The sequence below is a fragment of the Montipora foliosa genome, chromosome 2 (genome assembly GCF_036669935.1).
Source record: "Montipora foliosa isolate CH-2021 chromosome 2, ASM3666993v2, whole genome shotgun sequence".
Lineage (NCBI taxonomy): Eukaryota > Metazoa > Cnidaria > Anthozoa > Scleractinia > Acroporidae > Montipora > Montipora foliosa.
This window is the reverse complement of record NC_090870.1, coordinates 4,222,961-4,243,903: the sequence shown is the minus strand read 5'-3', so window position 1 is coordinate 4,243,903 and position 20,943 is coordinate 4,222,961. Positions and strand designations below refer to the sequence as shown.

The following is a 20,943-nucleotide window of genomic DNA, read 5'->3' as shown; positions in this document are numbered from 1 at the left end:
GAATTTGAAGGTTAAATTGAAAATTTAAGTCTCATTCTTCATATTTCAGATCTCTGAAAACAGTCCCGTAGGTGCAGTTGTTGGTAACTTGACGGTAATTGATCCTGATAATCTTCATTTACCTCTACAAAAGTTCAAATGTGTTGTAGTGGACGGAGGTCCCTTCAAGGTAAGTACTTTATTAAGTGTTTTACTTTTGGCGCAAAACGATGCATAAATCCATGAATAGATTGGGTTTCAACTGAGTGACGTAAAGCTATGATAAAAAGTATGATTAACTTTGACCAGTGAAATCAAATGACAATTAGATTAGCTAATCAGAACGTGAAGCAAATGTATGCAGCCGGCGGAAAGCGCGGGGGAAACGCGCGCGAGAAAATCTCAAATTTGAAATTGCGTTTGCCTTTGATTGGTTGAGATTGCGGCTCAAACTGTTTTAGGCAATCGTAGCAATGAACGACGAATGCAATTCAAAATGCGTTCTCTGTTATTGTGTAATAATGTCCTCTTTTTTCCAGGTTGTGAACTATTCAACGCTGGTTGTTTCTGATAATTCATTGGATTTCGAGAAAGTCAACGTGTACACCATCAATGTGAGTTAATCGTTTACTTATTTCTCAATGTCTTTTTGTTGGATGGCATTTATACGAAGTAAACTTATTGAGAAAATGGGAGAAAGAAAGGACATTAATTTGAAACGTCGTCCTTACGTAAGGAGAACGAGAGCGGTGACGTGAACACCGATGGACTCGGGATTGTAGCTCGCAGATGACGTCAAAATGTGCTAAGAACAAAAACGTGGCACACGATGCGACAGCCGTGTGTGTCACTGATGTTCTAATGACCACATTTTGACGTCATCGGTGAACTATTCCTGAACACATGCACCGCAACATGGAATTTAACAGTATAATAATCTACCCTCAGTATTGTTATTCATTAATTAAATGTAAAGAAGGTACGGGGAATCGCTCTTGCTTGGGACAAGCCCAAACCAGACGAAGAATCTGGAAAAGGCACTCCAAAAAGAAGCCCGGTTTCCTTGCGGGGTGGGAGGACGAGACGCTAGATCTAAACTAAACGGCGGCCCAGAGTAGAGTGCAAGGGGTGGACCCAACGTTGTCCTTTTGTACTCATCATGTGCTTATCCCCAGGGCATTATATCAATATATGCAAATGACTTTGCATAGAGTGCAATACGAAATTCTCTATGGAACACAGCGATGGAGTAATTTTGTTGAGAGTGGAATAAAGAAAAAATCGTTTAAGCTTGCTTGCGCATGTCTTGATTTGTGGTCATTTGTAATGCTTTGAAAGTTCTAAAATTGCAATTTAAAGAACTTTCAAACCATCATTCATGCCGATAAATCATGAAATTCCAACTCGCGTTCATACAATTTCCTGTCCTTATTGCCGTTATGCTTTTGCTATGGAATACCAACAATAACTTCAAGGTCCATATCAAGATGGTATCTTTATTCTAAAGTACATTTTATTTCCCAGGTCACCTGTACCGATCTCGCACCCAATCCGCTCTCTGTGTCGTCTCTATTTATCCTCGATGTTCTTGATGTCAACGAAGCGCCCTGTAATCTTTCAATCTCGTCCAAAACGATAAAAGAAAACGGACTCGTGGGAGACGAAGTCGGCGTGTTTAACGTTCAGGACCCAGATCTACCGGTAGGAGAATGAATAACAACCCAGATAGTTGACAATGTCGATATTTTATATCAGAAGTTCGTAACCCATAAGTCTCGATCTGCGATGGAATGAGACCCATCAGTTTACGGTATGGTCTATTTTTAAAACGGCGACTGCTAGATGATTTTTGCGGGAACACAAGGTGGCGGCATTGCGTTCCGTGCACGATTAAGCATTTAACACGTGCAATCCCTCATGCGTCTTCTCGGTTGTGGACCAATGAGGAGAGTTGTGGTCATTAGGCCCAATCTGATTGGCAATTATTTGGCGGGATCTGTATTCTAAATTTAGATAATATCGTAACTTGATGGCCAAAGCCTTTAAATGAACGGTCCCTCGAATGATCTTTTCAAATCATGTTGAATTTATTCAACATCAAATTATGTTTCATTTTTTTCAGACTAGCGGACAAGCTACTGTATCTCTTCATATCACAGACCAGTCACCAGGCCCTGTCGCCTTTCAGTTGGTTGGCAGAAGACTGGTTACAACGAGGACACTTGATTTCGAGACCCAAAGCCTCTACAATGTGACCGTGGTTGCAGCAGACAGCGGCAATCCATCTATGAATACCAGTCTCTCTTTTACGATTCAGGTGCCAATAAATAGTAAATTTAGCTTCCTCTCCAAAACGTGCAAGGAAACAAGTTTTCAGTCAACTTAAACCAAGAATTTACTGAAGACTGAGGGTGGGAAGAAGGGGGAATCCTCATTGAGTGGGCCAAACCACGTTATTATATGGACGTTTTAGGAAGACTGACCATGGCCTGACATTTCTTCATCTTCTCCAAGTTATGACCAGTTCATTACGAAAAATATTGAAGCAAACGCAGCCTTCTTAAGCTATTTACCTTGTTCATCTCCAGCACAAAATGACCAATATTTTCAGCCAAGAAACTTGCTTACTCTAAATAATAAGTTATTTCATTCTAGGTGCTCGACACAAATGACGGACCCACTAAAATCCAACTTACATCCCGGCAAATCTATGAAAATGCTACCGCTGGTACTGTTGTGGGAAGTCTGCTGGCTCAAGACCAGGATGCTCATCAAACTCATTCCTTTTCTGTAATTTTAGGAAGAGGTGCGTTCAAATTAAATTCGAGGTATTTGTTGGTAGCACTGTTTGTTATTGAACTCTATTGATAAAATTCAAGTTCTTACTTTTTTTTTATAGGTTTTTTCTATGTGAACGGAACCAGCTTGCTACTCAATAACTCACTGGATTATGAAACTACACCAGTTTTTAACATTACCGTGAATACTACTGACAGTGGCACCCCACCCAAGTCAATACAGGTTTGTCTTAAATTGTACAGATTTGTCCAAAAATGCCCCAAATTAGGTGCACGCAGTAAGCGTCTCGAGAAGTGTCCCTTTGCTCTTCTCGCCAACTTCAACATCACTCGTGTCTGGGAATAAAGACAATTAATTAACGTCACAAATTGTCCTCCAAATAGTGCTCTTTAAGTAAAGATTAACTGCTGTATTTACCCAAAGCTAAAAACAGCGCTAACCTTTACCCTTACCTTATTGTTAGAAATAGGTAGCAAATGCTTAGACTAAAAGGAACACTTCGTGTTGGATGTCTAAATTGGGCCTGCATCTAATTAAGCGCAATTCTGGACATACATGTAAGTGCACAACTCTTTTGTGGGGAAAAAAGCAACCCACCGGGTGGCTTGTACTCTCTTTGGTTTGGAATTAAGATGGCTTTCATAACATCACATCGGGTGAGTTTTCTTTGCATTTTCAGGAAATTTTGAGCATCAATGTGCTTGACTGCAACGACCGACCTTCGGAAATAACCTTGATCTCGTCGCTCGCCGCATCCGAAAATGCGTCGTACACGATTGAGATACCCGAGAACAGCCCGAGTGGAACATCGCTGGTGAACATGAGTGTTGTCGATGACGACGTGGGACAGCAACACAGCTGTGTGCTTCGGACAGGAGGGAATTACTTCTATGCTAAATCATTGTCCAAATCGTCTTCAGAAGTTTACGTGTCGCAAGACGCCGATTTGGACTATGAACGCCACTTAGGCGCGCCTGTAACAGGTACAGTGAAGGTCTCGTTTGGGATCCCAAAGATGAATTGCACTTTATCTCAATAGTTTTTTTTTGCAGCGGAGGTAAATCTGTCTACCTATGGTAAATGCATTTTGTCTTTGTTACTTGGACGTTGCACGTTGAATGCGCATAAAATTGAGAGACGATTTTATTACCACGATCTATATAATAGCGGCACGGATCTACGGTAAAAATTGTTTTGCACCGCAGGAAGTCTTTCGAGACTGCATTTTGTGGAGTCATGTCAGTGCTAGACCCATACCTCTCACTTGCTCGGCCGAGGTACAAATGGCTGCCAATTTTGTTTGTTTTACCGTAGCAACTTGTTCGGTCCATTAAAAGCAAAAATTTCAGGAGAAAGCGAAAATAATAGAAAAATGAACATCGAAAAACTTCTTGATCCTACCAACAGTAAAATGTATGGATGAAAAACTCGATGCAACGAACCCCAATTTCTTGGTCTCTCGTTTTCTTTAAGTTAAGATTTCAAACGAAAGGGCACCAAGTCTCTGTGATGAGACATTTAAAACTCTTCATTTGCGCTTGCGGTGATGCGAAATGCATAAGAAGGAGTCTCAGATTTGATTTTACTATTATAAAAAGGTGGGTCCCATTCCATGTGGACTTTTCATATTTAAAGCCGTTGAAACCCGAGTATTTGCCAGACATGGGCTGTTTGCTACAATAGCCTGCCGATCACTTCTGTCAATGAACTTATTTAAATTATTTTTGCAACAGTTTCAGTTGATTGCCGCGACAATGGGAATCCCTCATATTCCATTCAAAGAAACTTCAGCGTTCGAATATTAGACGTGAATGAAGCACCCTTCGACATTCGTTTGAACGCGTCTGCCACCGTGCAAGAGAACGTCAAACAGGGATATATTGTGGGTCATCTCACTTGCAAGGACCCAGATATAGGGCAGGATCACGTGTTTACCGTCCTCGGAAATTATTCATCTGTCTTCCAGGTGGGTGCAATGATTAGGTGGATGTAAAAATTCATTCGACTTTTCAGTGCCATTGTATCTTATCCTTTTGTTTTAATTTCTGCATTTGTTTTGGTTATGGTCAAAGAAGACATGTCATTGGAAAGAGATGATAGTAATTAGAATTTTAACTGAAACGTGTCTTGAACCCCATATGTTACCCACGCTTTGTATCCGCTACTAGCATTTTCTTAACATTCTTATGGGGTCTGTGACTCTGTGCGGTGGGTGTGGTTGATCTGATTGGTGAAAGTAGTTGATTCCTTCACTTGGGTCTACGACACTCAGTTGACAAACTTCATTTGTTTGTTCTTTTTTTTAATGAATGGTCATACTGGGATATTTACTGAATCACGCATGTCAAAACTGACAATTATTTTGGAGAAGTTGCATGCGGGCGCATCAAGTTCCTGACCATAACTACAGATAAAACTCCGGCAGGTTTCGTAAATAACTGTTTGCTCCTTTCTTCTTTACGCTGCTTTTTGCTTATTTTAATTTATTTCACACCCAGAATAGCAAGCTTTTTTATAGTTGACGTTTAGTCCACCGTCTTCCTTCACTGCAAGCATTTTCAACGGCTTAAGCGTAGCCTGGGATTGCCTTTCGATTTTTTGTGCGTTTATCAGTTGTGAGCATCTTCTTGTTCAGCGTATGGTTTCGCTATTTTTTCCAGTAAGGGGATAATTTTCCTGCGCAAGTACTCTCTCCTTCTCCCCCAGAGTAATAACCCGGCTTGACCCGCGAAAAACCAGTCCCTGGTAAGCAGTCACTATGAAAAAAAGAAAAACACGCGACCTCGGTGTGGAAAGGTGTGGAATTAAAAACGAACGAGAAAAATAAGTAGCTTTCAAAATGTAACAAACGCGCGACACTAATTGATTACTCTGTGGGGCCACTGCCACCTTAAATTAAAGATTTTATTTGTACTACGAATATGCTCAAGGGGTGAACACTTCTACAGCCAGTACTGGCTACATTTGTTTAAAAAATAGCAAAACTTCATTTAAGGGAATGCATTACGAAAAAGCATAGAGTAGAAGAGTAAATAAAGCATTTCCTATTGGTCAGTAATTTTCTTTTAGAGTGCACCATTTATTTCCATAACACTACAGTTGCGAGGAAGAGAATTATTGCTTGCCTTTCTTACTGTGGGGAAAACCTTTTGTGAGATGTTAATTGTAAATTGTAACTTGTAACACTATTGGAAGTGAAAAATTGCTTAAGCCTTAAAACCCATTGACTCCCGGGGGTTCCCCATTGACGAGTAAAATCCTCTGGTGTTAGACAAAGTAAAATACTAAATCTGGCCGGTATAGGCCGGTTTGGATGTTAAAGGGATAATTATTGTGCGGCGAGCGGAACACAGGATTACGCGCCATTACAGCGCCGAGCTACAAACAACCAAACAAACTCTCGCAACTTCAAAATACTCAATTGAATTTACTTACAGTGACGTTCCTTGCCATTTCAAAGTGAATAGAGATAAACTGTCGATGGAAGAGTAAAAAGGGCAAAGGTTGACGATTACCGCTAGTTAACTCACGAAAATTAACCAACACTACAATTTCACCCGCGCTGTTTCCCGCCGTTACCGTGACCGTGGTCAGAGAATTGGTCAGAGATAAGAAAATCCGGACCGCGCTAAGAACCAACGAGATTGCAGGATTCGTTACCGGGCTCTCTTGGGAAAAAAATAAATAGAAATAACACACATAGTGAGAAAAGGCATTTAATAGCAACAACTAGGAGGTACAAGTTCAAAACATGTTTTTTATAAGGTGCTTGACTATTTAAGAAGAAATCATTTTCATCAAGTTTACATATCCCTTAGTTTGATTACGATTATCTAATTTTTTTTAGAGTTTTATTTTCGTAGTTATGCTGAATAATTAATTGCACTTCGAACTTCACGCTTGCTAGCAGCCTCGGGAAAATCAGAAGTTACATGACCAGCTGCACTTGGCACCTGAGCCGATAGGCCAGGTGGGGTAGCAGATACATCGGCAGCTTTCGCACCATGATGGACATGCGCCAAAACAACCCTCTCCTCCTAATGAAAGATAAATTATTACAATTAATGAATGGCCACGAAATGCACAGTACACAAAACTATGTTAGTATAATGGAAGAAACAGGAAGTTTAGAGAAAGTTTAAACTGTGAGCAGTGCAATAAACTAAAGTCGATATATATAATTAAATTAATTGTACTTTCGTCGTCATCGACCCTCTCCTCCTCCTCTACATTATCATCATCATTAATTTTCAATTTGCATTCCAGTGCAAATTAACTAAAAACGGTCATTTAATAAATGAGTAACCGTATGAAAGCTCGAACAATTAAGGAGCTTGGCTGCTCGTGATATTTGAAACTTCTTTTAAGTTGCACTGGCCTCACATTTCTCTGTCATAGTGTAAAGCCTTAATTAGTATAGGTAATCGTATTAATGCAAGTGCAGTTAAAGATTTACACCACTACTTTTGTTTTAGTTTAGGCTGAATTTTAATATACATGTATCGAAATTGGTCTGTTACTGGAGCCTTCATACGATTGCTCATTTATTACATGACTGGACCGGAAAAATCACAAAAGCACGCGTGTTAATTTGCTCTAGATCTGCAGTATAATTAAAAGTTAATGATAAATTGGCTTGCTCTCAGTCAATCACAATGAAGTAATTTTATCAGTTATATAATAAATAAATAAACTAATTAACTAATTAAACGTATGTCAACTGGGTCGTTGATTAGCATAAGAAATTTCAAAAATGATTCTGAGTGAAATTTGGAATAAATAAGCAGAAGAAAATCGTTCAAAGGCAAAAATTGTGCACGAGCCCGTAATGCGAGTGCAATTTGTGGTCTTTCAAAAATCCACGAGTGCATATTAATTCCAACTTGCACGAGAAAAATCATTTGACTTATTGTTAATAATATACATGCAATTTAGTTTCGACTTTTGGCGCTGAATTTTAATTTTTTCTCTCAATTTCATTGGTCTGCACTGTTTGGGATTAATTGAGGTGCTCTCAATCAATCAACATGCTGAAATTTCCTTGCATACGGCTGGCGCGAGGGAAATTTGAATTGACCAATCAGGATTCAGCGGGCGAGAAAAACTTTACTGTCCTGTGGCCTGTTTCTCAAAAGTCCCGAAACTTTTCGGGCCTATTTCGGGTGCCACAATTCCCTTTCTATCTTCGCAACACCGACGTTCTAAGCCATCAAACTTCGCAATCCTCTTTGTTTTTCTTACATCAAAAACATGTTAAAGGATCAGCGTTTCAAAATAAGCAGATTGCAGTTTGATGACTGGTTTTCGGGCCCGAAAAGTTCTCGGGAGTTTCGAGAAACAGGCCCCTGGGCCGGGTTGTTCAAAGCCCGATTAAGCTTACCCAGGATTAGCGAGAATTTTGATTTCAGTTTTGTAACTTTTTGGTGAAGTCTTCTGTTTACATTGTTTGCCCTTTAGTTTTCATCTGTAGTAATCTCAAATTAGACCAAACGTTTGAGGTGAAAAACATTTTTAAACAAGAAAAAGTCACTTTTCTTAAAGCTAGACATTTGCAATTTTAAAAAAAATTAAGTCATGAACATAATGATACCCTCAGTTGGAGCAGCAAACATTGCTATGGCAACCGCAACCGCAACCACGAGAAGAATAACCAGGCGATTCATGATCAGCTGAAATTGATAAATAATTAATATTTAATTATTAACCATTATCATTAATTTATTATGAATATATTATATTGTCAGTTCATCATCAACAAATGGTCTATTGGCCTTAAAGAGGTATTTATTAGCAGTTCGTTGTTGTTAATGTTGATGGTTCTTAAATTACTTTGATCGAGCCATAGCTCGTATGCCTCATAGCGAAAGCAGCTAGACAAGACCTGATATGCCACTGAAACGTACCAATTAGATATTTACTGTACCCAAATTTGGCATCAAGTTCAACCATATCATTCAGAGGTTGATGTTACAAGATAGCAGAGCAGCAGACCCAGGCTTCCGATTTTCCAGCCTGGCCGAGTGGTTTAGGGCGCTGGTGATGTGCTTGTATAGCTAAGTGTATGACCACTATAAATAAGATATATAATTCATGCGCGAAGTAAACATGTGGCAGATGTTAGATAAATATCAAGCATTTTGTATCTTATTATTATTATCTGTAGCATATTCTACGACTATCGCGATATTTTCCGGGTATAGCCAGTTTGTTCAAAGACAGTGAAAACAATAAGAAAGCAGGAAATTTCGGTTTCGTAAAAAAAATAGACGCTTTTTCCACTCGCACCGCTGAAGAAATCCGGGAAGATACAGATTGACGGAGCCGACAGTCCCGTAATCGCGATGTAATATATCAAATGCGAAAGACCGTCAAGTTCTTAGTGGCTGGGTCTCGTTTCTGATTAATCTAAACCCTCGGAACGATAAGAAGTTTTTTTTTTTTTCAGAATATGACAACGTCACATGAAAACCGGCGATATTCAGTCCAATTCTTTGTCTTTTTTATTACTAAACTTTGTTAAAATGGCTGGCCCCAAAACTTCCCGATTCTACGAGTTTAGAATAACTTCAAGACGGTTTTAAGCAAGAAATAAACTTACCGTGAATATTTTCGATAAACTTCTCAAAGGAAACCAAAAGAAGCAAGGAAACTGCGTGAATAGGTCAAGAGATCAGACTTAATTCCACTGCAAAACAAATACAAACACGGAAGGATTACGTTTTTGCCAACGTTGGCCGTGTAGCACTTATTTGAACAGACTTAACTGATTAGAGTGTAATGTGAAGTGCTCGGTGGCTGCTCCATATGAACCATGTGGGTGTTAGCCCTACTAATGGAAATGGGCCCACACAAGGACAGAGAAAAACTCTGACCAGGGTGGGAATTGAACCAACGATGTTCGGGTTAGATCACCGTCGCTCTACCGACTGAGCTACAAGGTCAGACGGGAGGAGGCCGTGGGAACCGATGATGTTAAGTCACGGCACTTATATTTGAACGGACTTAACTGATTAGAGTGTGGTGCGGCGGAGATCTAACCCGAAGGTCGTGGGTTTAATTCCCACCCTGGTCAGAGTTTTTCTCTGTCCTTGTGTGGACCCATTTCCATTAGTAGGGCTAACGCTCACATGGTTCATATGGGGTAGAAACCGAGCACTTCTCATTACACTCTAATCAGTTAAATACAAACACGGATTGAATGATACCCAATATAGGGTTCAAACTGGATGCAAGAAATCTTTCTGTTTCGATATAGTGTTCATCTTTTCAAAACGTTATCAAGTCCTATAATCTTCAACACCCATCGATCAAGTTACTTTAATTGCTTACTGTAGTCGATTTAATCAATGAATTCACCGTCACTTTTCTGTTTTTCTGTAATATAGACGACCTTTGAGGAGCTATGATTTTCAAATTAAGGGACAGCTATTCTTCCACGTTTGTTGTCATTCCTCACCCTTATTTCCTCTTCCCCAAAGATTACGATGTTACCCAAATTTTGTCCTTTTCATACACTGCTTTTCACAATTTGGTCAATTTCATTCACGCTTCCGCCTTTTCTAAACCGGACATGGCCAATGTATGGGAGTGATTCTTCAGCTTTGGTTGATCTTAGCTGATCCTTGATTTATCTCTTGATGATAATGAGAAATCTTAATTTATGGTGTTCTCAACTGGTAGACAAGCTACCGGCGGCACAACAAGAAGTCTGGCTGTTACGTGTACTTACCAAGTCAAATGCTGCGCTGGCTTCACCTTTGCTTCTCGCTTCGCTGTTCAGCAGAAAATGAAAATATTCCTGAGATTTTGTTCCCCACTTTCTGAGAAACTTGCGATTACAATGTATTGCGTCATGTTAAAAACTGGATTTGGAACGTTATCTGATTGGTGTTCTCCTTGGAAAGTGAAAGTAGTCTAGGGGTTTTTCCGCGACATTTGGGAAAAAAACGATTGATTATAATTAACAATAGACCTTTCCGACTGGGCGGTTTTGTTGCCCCATTTCATACCATGTGATGATCCATACTCTCGAGAATTCTTGCTGTCAAATTTTCAAATGGTCTTGTGCATATGAACAAATTACTTTTCGATGGGTAGAAGAACAATTCTCTAGAAAATACCACGTGGACAGTAATAGGAAAACAAACCGCCCAAGCGGAGAAGGGCCAATTAATATTCCACGAGCGCGGATGTTACTAAAACGAGGGAACGGGAAACGGGGAACGGGAGTCTGGGAACGAGTGTACAGCGGTAACCCGCCTAAGAAATTAAAATGGCGGAGGAAGAGAATCGTGAGTTCCACCGGCAATGCCCCCAGATGACCAGTACGTTCAAGTTAGAGCAGAGTCCGATTGATACTGGGATAAACAATATCGTAAATGTTCTTTTTCTTTGGCCATCGTAGAGTTATAATAATGGGGTGACAGGCCTCTTCCTTACTAAGCGCGAGGAGATATTGGCCGCGGAAGACCCTTGGAACTACGAGCCTGCAGTTTCTACTGACCGAAACGGAAACCTTGTTACCATACATTGGGATCACTGGGATTGTCCCCTCAACGCGGGATGAGTACGGAAAGAAATCTGCTTTTCTAGACTGGAATCAAACGCAACCATTTTTTAACACCTCTATCTGGTAGTCAAAACCGGTCAAGCATTCCTCACCTCGTGAAAACGTTGTGAAAAAGAAACTGCGAAACAGTGCTCGCGATGATGAAGTTTAATTAAACTCCCAATGCCCCATTTTGCTGCAACGTGTTTAATGATTTACAGGCAACAATAGAAATGTATACCGTAGACTGCTCACAGTCCTCTGTTAGCCTGCAGAACAGGCGGGAAAGCGAAACGCGATACATCAGCGAGGCGATTTTTTTGTCTCCGGCCGCGCACGTGTATCACGTTTCGCTCTCTGCCCCGCTAATCCGCCTGTTCTGCAGGCTAGCCCTCTATTTTTTCGTATTGTAATTCTATCGTTGAACGCGCAGGTAGAATTGGAAGAGAGGTGGAAGCCTGCGTACAACGGAAGACTTGACTGGGTAGGAGGTGGGGACGCTTCCCTACCTCGTGTGCAGAACGCAACGCTGCCACGTCAGTTTGTTCCCGCAAAAATCTTCTAGCAGTAGCCGTTCTGAAAACAGACAATACCGTAAACTGATGGGTCTCATTCTATCGCAGATCGAGACTTATGGGTTACGAACTTCTGGTTATAGAGTTTTTTGTGAAGGTATAAAAACGATTGTGTGTCAGCTCTAAGAGAATTTTTTTTTGTTCTTTCCAGGTTAACAACAATGGGGACTTCCTTGTTGTCAAAGATCCATCGTTCCTTAACTACGAGCATTTGAATCCTTTCACGGTACTATCAGTCACAATACAAGTAAGAGATGTACCGGAGAAACACACAGGCCTCCCGCTTCAAGTTACCGGTGACATTACCATTACTGTGATTGACGTAAATGAGCCGCCATACAACATAAGCTTAATTCCAGAAATGGTGAAAATCCCCGAAAACGTATCCATCGGTTCCTGCATCGCGCAAATCACATCAACAAACCCTGAGAGCTCACAACGAGTCTATTACACTCTTCTAAATTATCGAGATACCTTTGATCTTCAAAATAAATGTGGAGACAACTACTCTACCTTTGCAAATGAAACGAGAGGGGCGCCCTATTTGACAGTGATATCGACTCTCAGCTACGATCACTACGTCATTCAAGGATATGAGATTCTCGTACAAGCTGAGGATAACGGGATTCCTTCAGAATCGTTTAACGATACTGTCAGCATCCACGTAACTAAGCTTGATCCTTGTCAATCATCTCCGTGCCATGCGAACGCCACGTGTATCCGTAATGACTGGCAGAATTTCTCGTGCGCATGCACTGAAGGATTTACAGGAGACGGTTTTAACTGTTCGGATATAAACGAGTGCAACAACATCACATGTAGTTACGGTGGTACGTGCTTTAATCTCTGGAAAAGACATTTCTGCTCGTGTCCCAGTGGATATCACAATGGTACAGACTGCACTCTCATTAATCACTGCTTGTCAAACCCATGCCAACAGGGTGAATGTACACCTTACAGAAATGGATACACTTGCTCATGCGCTCCAGGATATACCGGTGTTCACTGCGAAACAAATATAGACGATTGTGCGAAGGAGCCTTGCGTAGACCCGGGTATATGTGTGGATGGCATCAACAAGTTTACCTGTGAATGCTCTGATACCAGCTTCTTTGGAACTCTATGTCAGCGAAAGTTCGGAGATCGTACGTGCGAAGAGACGGAAATTTCCGTCCCAGCAAATGTCCAAAAATATGATTCAACTCTGTGTATATCGTCTGATGCTGTCGTTTCATTAGATTTCCCGGAAGAGGTGAACATCTCAAGTCAATATTGGCAATACCAATTTGAGCAATCAGTAGAACGGATGACCTACGAACTGCCCGAGACGGTGGACGACAACGAATCGACGAGAAGCTTGGAAGACGTGTATATTATAAGCCCGAGTTTACAACAGACAGCCAAAGCCAAGAGGAGCGCACCCAAAGAGAGCTCTACAGTTAAGTTTGTTGTGATTGTCAAATTAGGCAATGAATTAACTGGTTTACCAGTTAGAGATGTATTATGCGGCATCAACAACACTTGCACTACTGAAAGCTACGTCGAAGCAGCTGAATCCCTTCTTGGTGTTATACGCTTGCTGTGTGAGTCCACCGTGCGGGAACTTAAATCTAAAGACATTTCAAGCTGTGTAGTCGACCTTGAAGGGCCCAATGACTTCACTTTCAAGGACCAGCGGCACTTCACAAAAATGCGCTTCTATTACGTCTTCGGCGGCATCGGCGTGATTCTCTTACTCGTCATCGTCACCGGACTTCTTCTCTGTCGAAGGAACAAACTAAGCCAGAGGAAGCGAAAGTTGATAATACAAACGAGTGAGAGGCATAGGCCGAATGACGACGAAACTTACACTGATATCATGTACAGACACCACATGGCAAAACAGGAAGAGCAGGCTGAAGGAGCATTCAACCCGTTATACGGTACCATAGAAGAAGAAGTCGATAGGCAAGTCCATATGATGGATAATCCAATCTATCGGGAGCCCAAAGAGCGTGTCACGGTGAAACGAACTGACTCAACGACGGGATTCGAGAATCCAATGTACGGAACAATAGGACTTCCAAGGATGAGCGAAGAGGAGGAGGAAGAAGCTGAGGCTAGCGGATTTGCCAATCCCATGTTCACATCTTGCAGACAGGTAGAAAAGAAAAAATGACCTTCTTTTTCAACACGTTGGCAAATGAGCGTATCCTATCAATCCAGTTTACACCATATTTTAAGTGCTTTACCCCTTCCCTATGTAGCAATAGTTTTTACACCACATCATCAATTTGATTCAGTCTTCGCGAAGGTTTGAGTTTACTTATCAACCGCTATTGAACGGAGCACGAAAGTCAGGATGTAACAATCAGCTTTGAATCCTGTCCCTGCATTTAAGATTTCCACTTAATTAAGCTAAAAAGAAAACATAGACGAACTAATCCTTCCTTACGCAGCAAAAGCTTTTGACCACATCAACATGATTCAATCTTCGCGAAAGTTTTGAGTTTGGTTATCAACCTCTCTTGAACGGGGCACGAAAGATGAAAGTCAAGATGTGATAATCAACTTTGAATCACGTCCGTAATTAAACTGAAACCAAAACAAAGACGAACAAATACTTCACAGTCGCAAATCCTCTCGAAATAAATTATCTTTTTTTTTCCTTTGGTTTCTGAACAGCAAAAGAAAGAAATTGACAGAAAAAAACCAGATGGTGCTGTCTACGCTGTGCCGAAGAAACTGGCCAAGAAGACAGACACGCCCATTTACGAAGAACCAAAGAAACCAAAAAACCAGTTGTTCAGGACCCGCAAGTTGTAGAAGCAACCGGGTTCTTCAATCCACTGTACCAGTCAAGCCGTGAGGTTATGAAGTACCCGGATATATCTAGTATTTTTGCTAGTCCCAGTCCACCATCGGACAAACAGCTTGGCGACGAGCCGGGAGAAAGTGACTGCTAAAAGAGGACTAAGACTGCGCCAAATAAAGCATGAGCCGTGGTGTTAAAACGGTTTTAGGGGCCTTTAGAAAGAACTACCAGTTAACAACGAGTTTTATCTTACGATTAAGCGCATTAACAATTTTTTTCAGGTCGTAGTATTATTGCCATTTAGAGGAAGATTGTGTTCTATAGGACACACTTTAAGAAATGCAAATCGATGTCATTTAAATTTTCATCAATTCATGTGACTCGGATTCAGAGAGGAAACAATTCACACGTTGACGTAATTTCAGACGTAAACAAATCGCCGACCACTCATCTTGAAAAGCGGATGGGTTTATATTAGATTAGGCAGCTTTATATCCTCTTTAAATAGCTTTATATAAGACAAAATAGTAAATGCCGGATAAAAATTATTTTTTAATCAATACAAAAGGTGAAGTTTTTCGATTCCCATTAAAAAATATACGGCCGTGAACTCCAAGCATGGAGTCCGCGAAATGGCCAAAGCATGGTCAGATGTCCGAAGTTGAATACCTTACTTTTAGCCCATTTCCCAGTTGCTGTTTGTCTCGGTTTCAAAGCGAGGTGCACAACCATTCAAACGGAAAAGGTGTGGTGTATTTTCATGCAAATCAAACGCATTATCATTTGAATGGTTTAGCACCAAGATTCGTTTTGAACCGGAGAAAAACGGCAACTCGGTAATGACCTAATTTGATTTCTCCTTTGTTTGTACCAAGAGACTGTTTCATCGAAATTTCTACATAAAATATGATTCGAAACCGAACATTGGGAATCAGTTCTCAGGAGATGAGGCGAAAATGTCCAAGGTAATCACTACGGCACGACTTATGCTTCCACTACATCAATTGACGTAATTGTTTTTGATAGACGAATCTCTTATGAGATGATTTGAAGCTGAAAGCAGACAAAATGAGTAAATTAATCATCAAATGACGAGGTAAATTTAGTTAATAATTTTCAATTTAGAGACCGGTTCGTCTACTTTGAATGTTGGTTGTAAATTTTACGAAAAGGTTCCTACTGACCGTCATTGAAGGAGCATCATCACTGTGCAAAGCATACGTGCCCAGGAAGAAATTGCAGGTAGTTTGATAAACCAGTGTCTTAGCAATAACCAATACATCCAATCAAAAGCGTCCAAGGCATTCAAATAAGCCAATTAGGAACCGTTAGCGATGCAAAAGGCGGGAAAACACGGTCGCAAAATGCAGTCAACTTACTTTGCAGTGGTCTGGTGAGAATCTCGGTCAAACTCTTGACGCACCATTTCTTTCAAAGTTATCTGACAACCTTCAATTTCATGAAAATGGAGAAGCTTGTTCCAGTGATGAAAGGGCATAACTTGCCTTCTGATAGTCAGTAGGAAACGTTTCAGCGAGTACGAACTCACCTCTAAACGATTTTGGATGAACAAGTTTTTGATTTTCTTCTTCAAATGACTTTTGTCTTTTGTCGATTATTAGAAACTGTGGCGGCTTGACTGCCGTCAACGATACATAACGCTGTCAAATATTAAAGTTACAAATAAAGACCTACTCAAAACTAAAACGGTCTCTTCATTTTTTTAGTGTGCCCAATTTTATAGGGTAACGGCTTAAAGATCTTAAATCGTTTCTGAAAGAAGGCTTTGCTTAATGGCATGTGGCGACCGCAAGGAGAAAAAAACCAAATTCCGTTCGAGAAGAGCCCCCGTGGGGAGACTCCCATATAAGTAGGGGAGGGATGCTCGTCGTCTCGCTTAGGGGTGTAAATTTCGAATTTTGGTCTCACTTAGGGTGTTCTGGGCAAAAAGGAATCATATGTAGCCTTGAAGGTCTCCTCTAGGGTTGCGCACGAAGAAATATAAAAGTGTATTTTTACACTTTTATATTTCTTCACGTAGGTGAAAGTATTTGATGATAATGTCTGCCATCTTCAAAAGCCACTGGATTTGTTATATATCCGTGTTTTAATATGGTCTCTTGTAGGGATCAAAAAAAGCCTGAGCCACGTCCAGATTGGTCTCCTTTAGAAGTTTAATTTAAAATTTCCGACGAGCACCCCAAATTAAAGCAAAATATTAACAAAGGAATAAAGTATAGCGTGAAAATGTGGGAATCAAAAAGATAGTTTAAGGTTGACATAGTGTAATTGTTGTTCCGTTGTTACTATTTTTCACATTGACATTTTCTATTTATCATAAATTCAGCTTCCATCGCTTTGTATTCTGACTAACTGAGGATGGCAGAAGTTTCTGTCGAAACATGTTTTATAAACTTAAAGGTTTTGTCCTTTTCTTAAAATTATTTACTTGTCTATCTGCTACTATCAAGACATCATTTATTCATTTATTAGCCTTGAAATTAAAAGGAATTTTACAGAGTACAGCATGTTGTTAGACGAGGAGGCCAAGAAACCACCACGCTTATAGGACATGCTTGGTTTAAGCTCATGGTTAGAATGAGAGAATTTCCACGCTTTCAAGACAAGAAAAAAATCTGCCGGCTGCCGTTGCGCACCAACGCGATACCGCGATCTTTTAAGACAAACAAGAGATTTCCGTTTCTTTCTGTTGTTATTCTTTAATTAACCCAAGACCCGAGCAATTACGTTTTACACACACAGGTCAGAGATAACCGACCAACGCACGCGCCAAACACATGCAAGTTTTTCGTGTTTATGCAAAGGCGTTAACGCGTTTAAAATTGCATTTATGGAACGCGTTTGTTCTTTTGTTGTTCGCAGCTTTAATTTCTTTCGTCTAGCTTTCATAAACAAATGATGAACGTGCCTTTAAAAAACGCTGTATGCAGTGATACACAGCAACATTGTCTGGCCAAACTTTCAATCTTTATTGGTTTTGGTTTTCACCCCGGAGACTAGTCTCCCACGCAGACACTCTAAGGGATTCGCCACGCGTTCCAGGAACGCGTGACGAATCCCTGAGAGTGTCTGCGTGAGAGGCTACCCGGAGACAATAGGGAGCTTAAGCACGCGCGTTTTTGAGACGCGGACGGCGACCGGAAGTGAGCTGTTTTCCCTTTTAACTTGTCTTCACACAACCACATTTGCATTGCTAAGTATATCTTTTGTTCATTAGAGATGATTAGTCAAAAAATCTGCGAGATACCACTGCCCTGGCACGCGAAATGTTCTATTCCGGTTGCCGTCCGGGTCTCAAAAACGCGAGTGCTTAAGCTCCCTAATATTTCTTCCAAAACTTGTTGTTTCCTCGGCAATTGTTTCCGCGTTTGCACCGGCCTCTGAAAGCTTATCGCGCCGCATCTGAGCTAAAAAATCGGCCCCGTGAAGAATTGATGGACGGCTGTTAAGCGGCTGATATATCTACAGATTTTGGCTGTGTAATAAGCAAGATAAGTATTTTCACTTCTGCTGCTTCATTGTTTCACGATGAAAAAAATTTCATTATACTGGAAGGCAGCTAAAAGAAAAACCTGTTTTAAATTTTCCCGCGGATGGGGTAAATTGATTATTTTCAGGTAATCGTTAGTTGTTGTCCTTCAGTAGTATTTGGAGTAATGATTGCAAGTTCGAATGCGGCCTAACACTACTTTACAGCGAATCGATTCGCTCTGACGAAGGGCTAACGCTCGAAACGTCAGCTTTTAGAATCTCTGTACGGTGGCCAATTTACATTATCAACTCCCTTGATAAAACCAAATTTTTGATGCTAATTGTTGTCAACTTGAGTGTTAATTGTGCAAGTTGTTTTATTTTTTAGCGGACTTGATATTTTGCCACGTAGGGCGTAGCATAGTATGTCACGTATGCTGACAGATTTTGTCCCAGTCAAGGAGAAACCGCTGACTGTCATGTACTTCAATGTTGGGCATGGTGGAGGTGCGGTTACACACACCATGGTACGTGCCATTCGCATGGTAAATTATCCCGCGGTGCCTCACACTTGGGTTTTAGTATACCGTGTTTACCAGCGATCACACATTACGAAGATTATCGAGGTAAAAAGAAATCTCACGCAATCCATTGGCGGGAAATTTAATCACAACTTCATCAGCATCGTGATTGGCTCTTGTACCTCGGGAATCAAAACATCCTTCCAGCTCACCACGTTAAATGTCTGTGGCGCCTCGTCTCATCTTTTTGATGTATCCATGGAAATTACCACGGGAAATTTACCTTGGGAAATATCGGTCACACACACTAAATGCAGTTTCCCGTGGTAAAAGGGTCATTTACCGCGGTAAAAGTGCCCCGTATAACCGCACCTTATGTCTCGCGATTTAATTAATGCACGCACAACAGGCAAATAATTTCTTAATTAAAGGCCTACTTTCAACCGACAGCCTTTTCGACCGTTTGCTTTTTGCTATGGAAATTCGCATTGCTTATCGTAACAATCTGATTGGATACATTTCAAAATTGCTACACGGCACGCAATTAGACACATCACTTCAGGAATATTCTCACTGCATATATTATGAGCAACGCATATAAAAGTTCTTTGATTTGGGCCATTTAAGGACGTTCGCGCCCAAAACGTTCCCAAGTACAGATTTTTTTTAAACTTGCCGCGCAGAAAGGTAATGATCTACTTTTGCCAAAAAGGCAAAAAAAGGGGGGTCACCGTGCTCGTTTTCGAGATCATGAGGTGCATTTTTAGAAGATTGCGTTACTTTAAGACGATCTTAGCTTACAACTGTCAACAATAAAAAAGCTACATGAGTGAAATTTAGATCAGGTAAACGTACTGAGTTCAACATAACTAATATAACTAAATTAACCTTTGCAGCTGATGTCTTTTTCTGAGGTGAAATAGACCTTGAAAAACGATACATATTAACTTCGGTCGCACGAGAGCATAAAAGGCCAAATATTTGTAACTTCTCACGTACTAGTATGCCGATCGGCAGTGAATGCTGACGTGCAGTGTATGGCGGAAGGGATTGAGAGTGAAAGTAGACGACTATTTGTGGTGCCTTTGTGAGCAGAACACCAAAAAGCCTGACATTCAGCATTCCAAGGTTCAATAAAAAAGCAGTTCTTTTTATTTGCTAGCTGCTGCAAATGTGCTTTAAGAAGAAGCTGTAAAATCTGAAATCAAAACCAAAATACATGAATTTCCTGTAACGTTTTGTTCTGTTTTCCTGACCAGCATATGAAAAATAGTGGGTGTGAAGGGGAGAGGACAAAACGGGGAGCCCTACTCCATAGAGTACCCTATGGAGTACCTAAATGGAGTACCCATAAAAATCATTTATTGGTCGAATTAAATACTTTATCAACATGGTTGAGGTATTTAGCTGTACATACCTTTATTTATTTCCAGCTTTCCAGCTCTCCAGCTCTCCGATTGTTACACTTCGATGCAGTTCACGAATTGGCGTCCATCTTGGAGTTTCGTAGGTATTTCATGTATTATAGTGACTTCAAGCCCGTGTGTGCTCATATAAAATACCCTTATGGAATGGAATGGAAAACTTTATTTGTACACAGTAATTTCATCAGTATGAACACTGTACACTACAAGGGCATACATGAGTATATTATGGGCATACATACACGGGTCTTTATCGGTATACTGGAGTGAACATTTGTCTCAATATACAAAAAATTAAATACACTACAATAAGGGATACATGAGGTACCTACAAAATTTCAAGATGGCGGTCAACTTGAGAACTGCATCGAACTGTAACAATCGGAGAGCTGGAAAGTTCGAAATGATAAAGGAATGTGCATCTAAATGCCTTACTATGTTGATAAAGTATCTAATTTGACCAATAAATGATTTTTAGGGGTACTTCATTAGGTACTCCATAGGGTACTCCATGGAGTAGGGCTCCGCGTTTTGTCCTCTCCCGGCGTGAAGTGTGTTCACCGTGAGGTGAGGGACCCTGGTTAGCAGGCTACACACTCTACTGAAGTAAAGAATATGAGCATTCGTATTCAGTGTTATTACCCTTGTGTGCTGTAGTAAATTGAATGTAAATAAACAAGACTTCTTAAATTGTCACAAAATATGTGATCCGGTAAATCTTTTACAAAATTGAGCAGAATTTCAACAATAAAATCCGTTTTATTCCCACCCCCTCCGTATGCTCGAGGATACAGCGCTACGGGCCGACCAC

At 40.6% G+C, this 20,943-nt stretch overlaps 1 protein-coding gene and 1 long non-coding RNA gene across 2 annotated transcripts in view; one reads left to right on the top strand and one right to left on the bottom strand.

Moving 5' to 3' along the window:
- LOC137992128 (protocadherin Fat 4-like) overlaps positions 1 to 16,402 on the top strand; it is a 52,762-nt gene extending 36,360 nt beyond the window's left edge. The window contains 11 exon segments of the mRNA XM_068837261.1: positions 50 to 169; positions 519 to 593; positions 1,504 to 1,680; positions 2,102 to 2,296; positions 2,635 to 2,785; positions 2,879 to 3,000; positions 3,458 to 3,761; positions 4,512 to 4,744; positions 12,053 to 14,041; positions 14,566 to 14,671; positions 14,674 to 16,402. Of these exon segments, the coding sequence (XP_068693362.1) occupies positions 50 to 169; positions 519 to 593; positions 1,504 to 1,680; positions 2,102 to 2,296; positions 2,635 to 2,785; positions 2,879 to 3,000; positions 3,458 to 3,761; positions 4,512 to 4,744; positions 12,053 to 14,041; positions 14,566 to 14,671; positions 14,674 to 14,846 (3,645 nt within the window). The 3' untranslated portion in view covers positions 14,847 to 16,402.
- On the bottom strand, positions 6,479 to 10,631 carry LOC137992139 (uncharacterized). The gene is made up of 4 exons (XR_011121645.1): positions 10,508 to 10,631; positions 9,377 to 9,463; positions 8,369 to 8,447; positions 6,479 to 6,815 (listed from the first exon to the last, which is right to left on the bottom strand). It is a non-coding gene; the product is annotated as an uncharacterized lncRNA (long non-coding RNA).
- Positions 16,403 to 20,943: the final 4,541 nt, after the last annotated feature.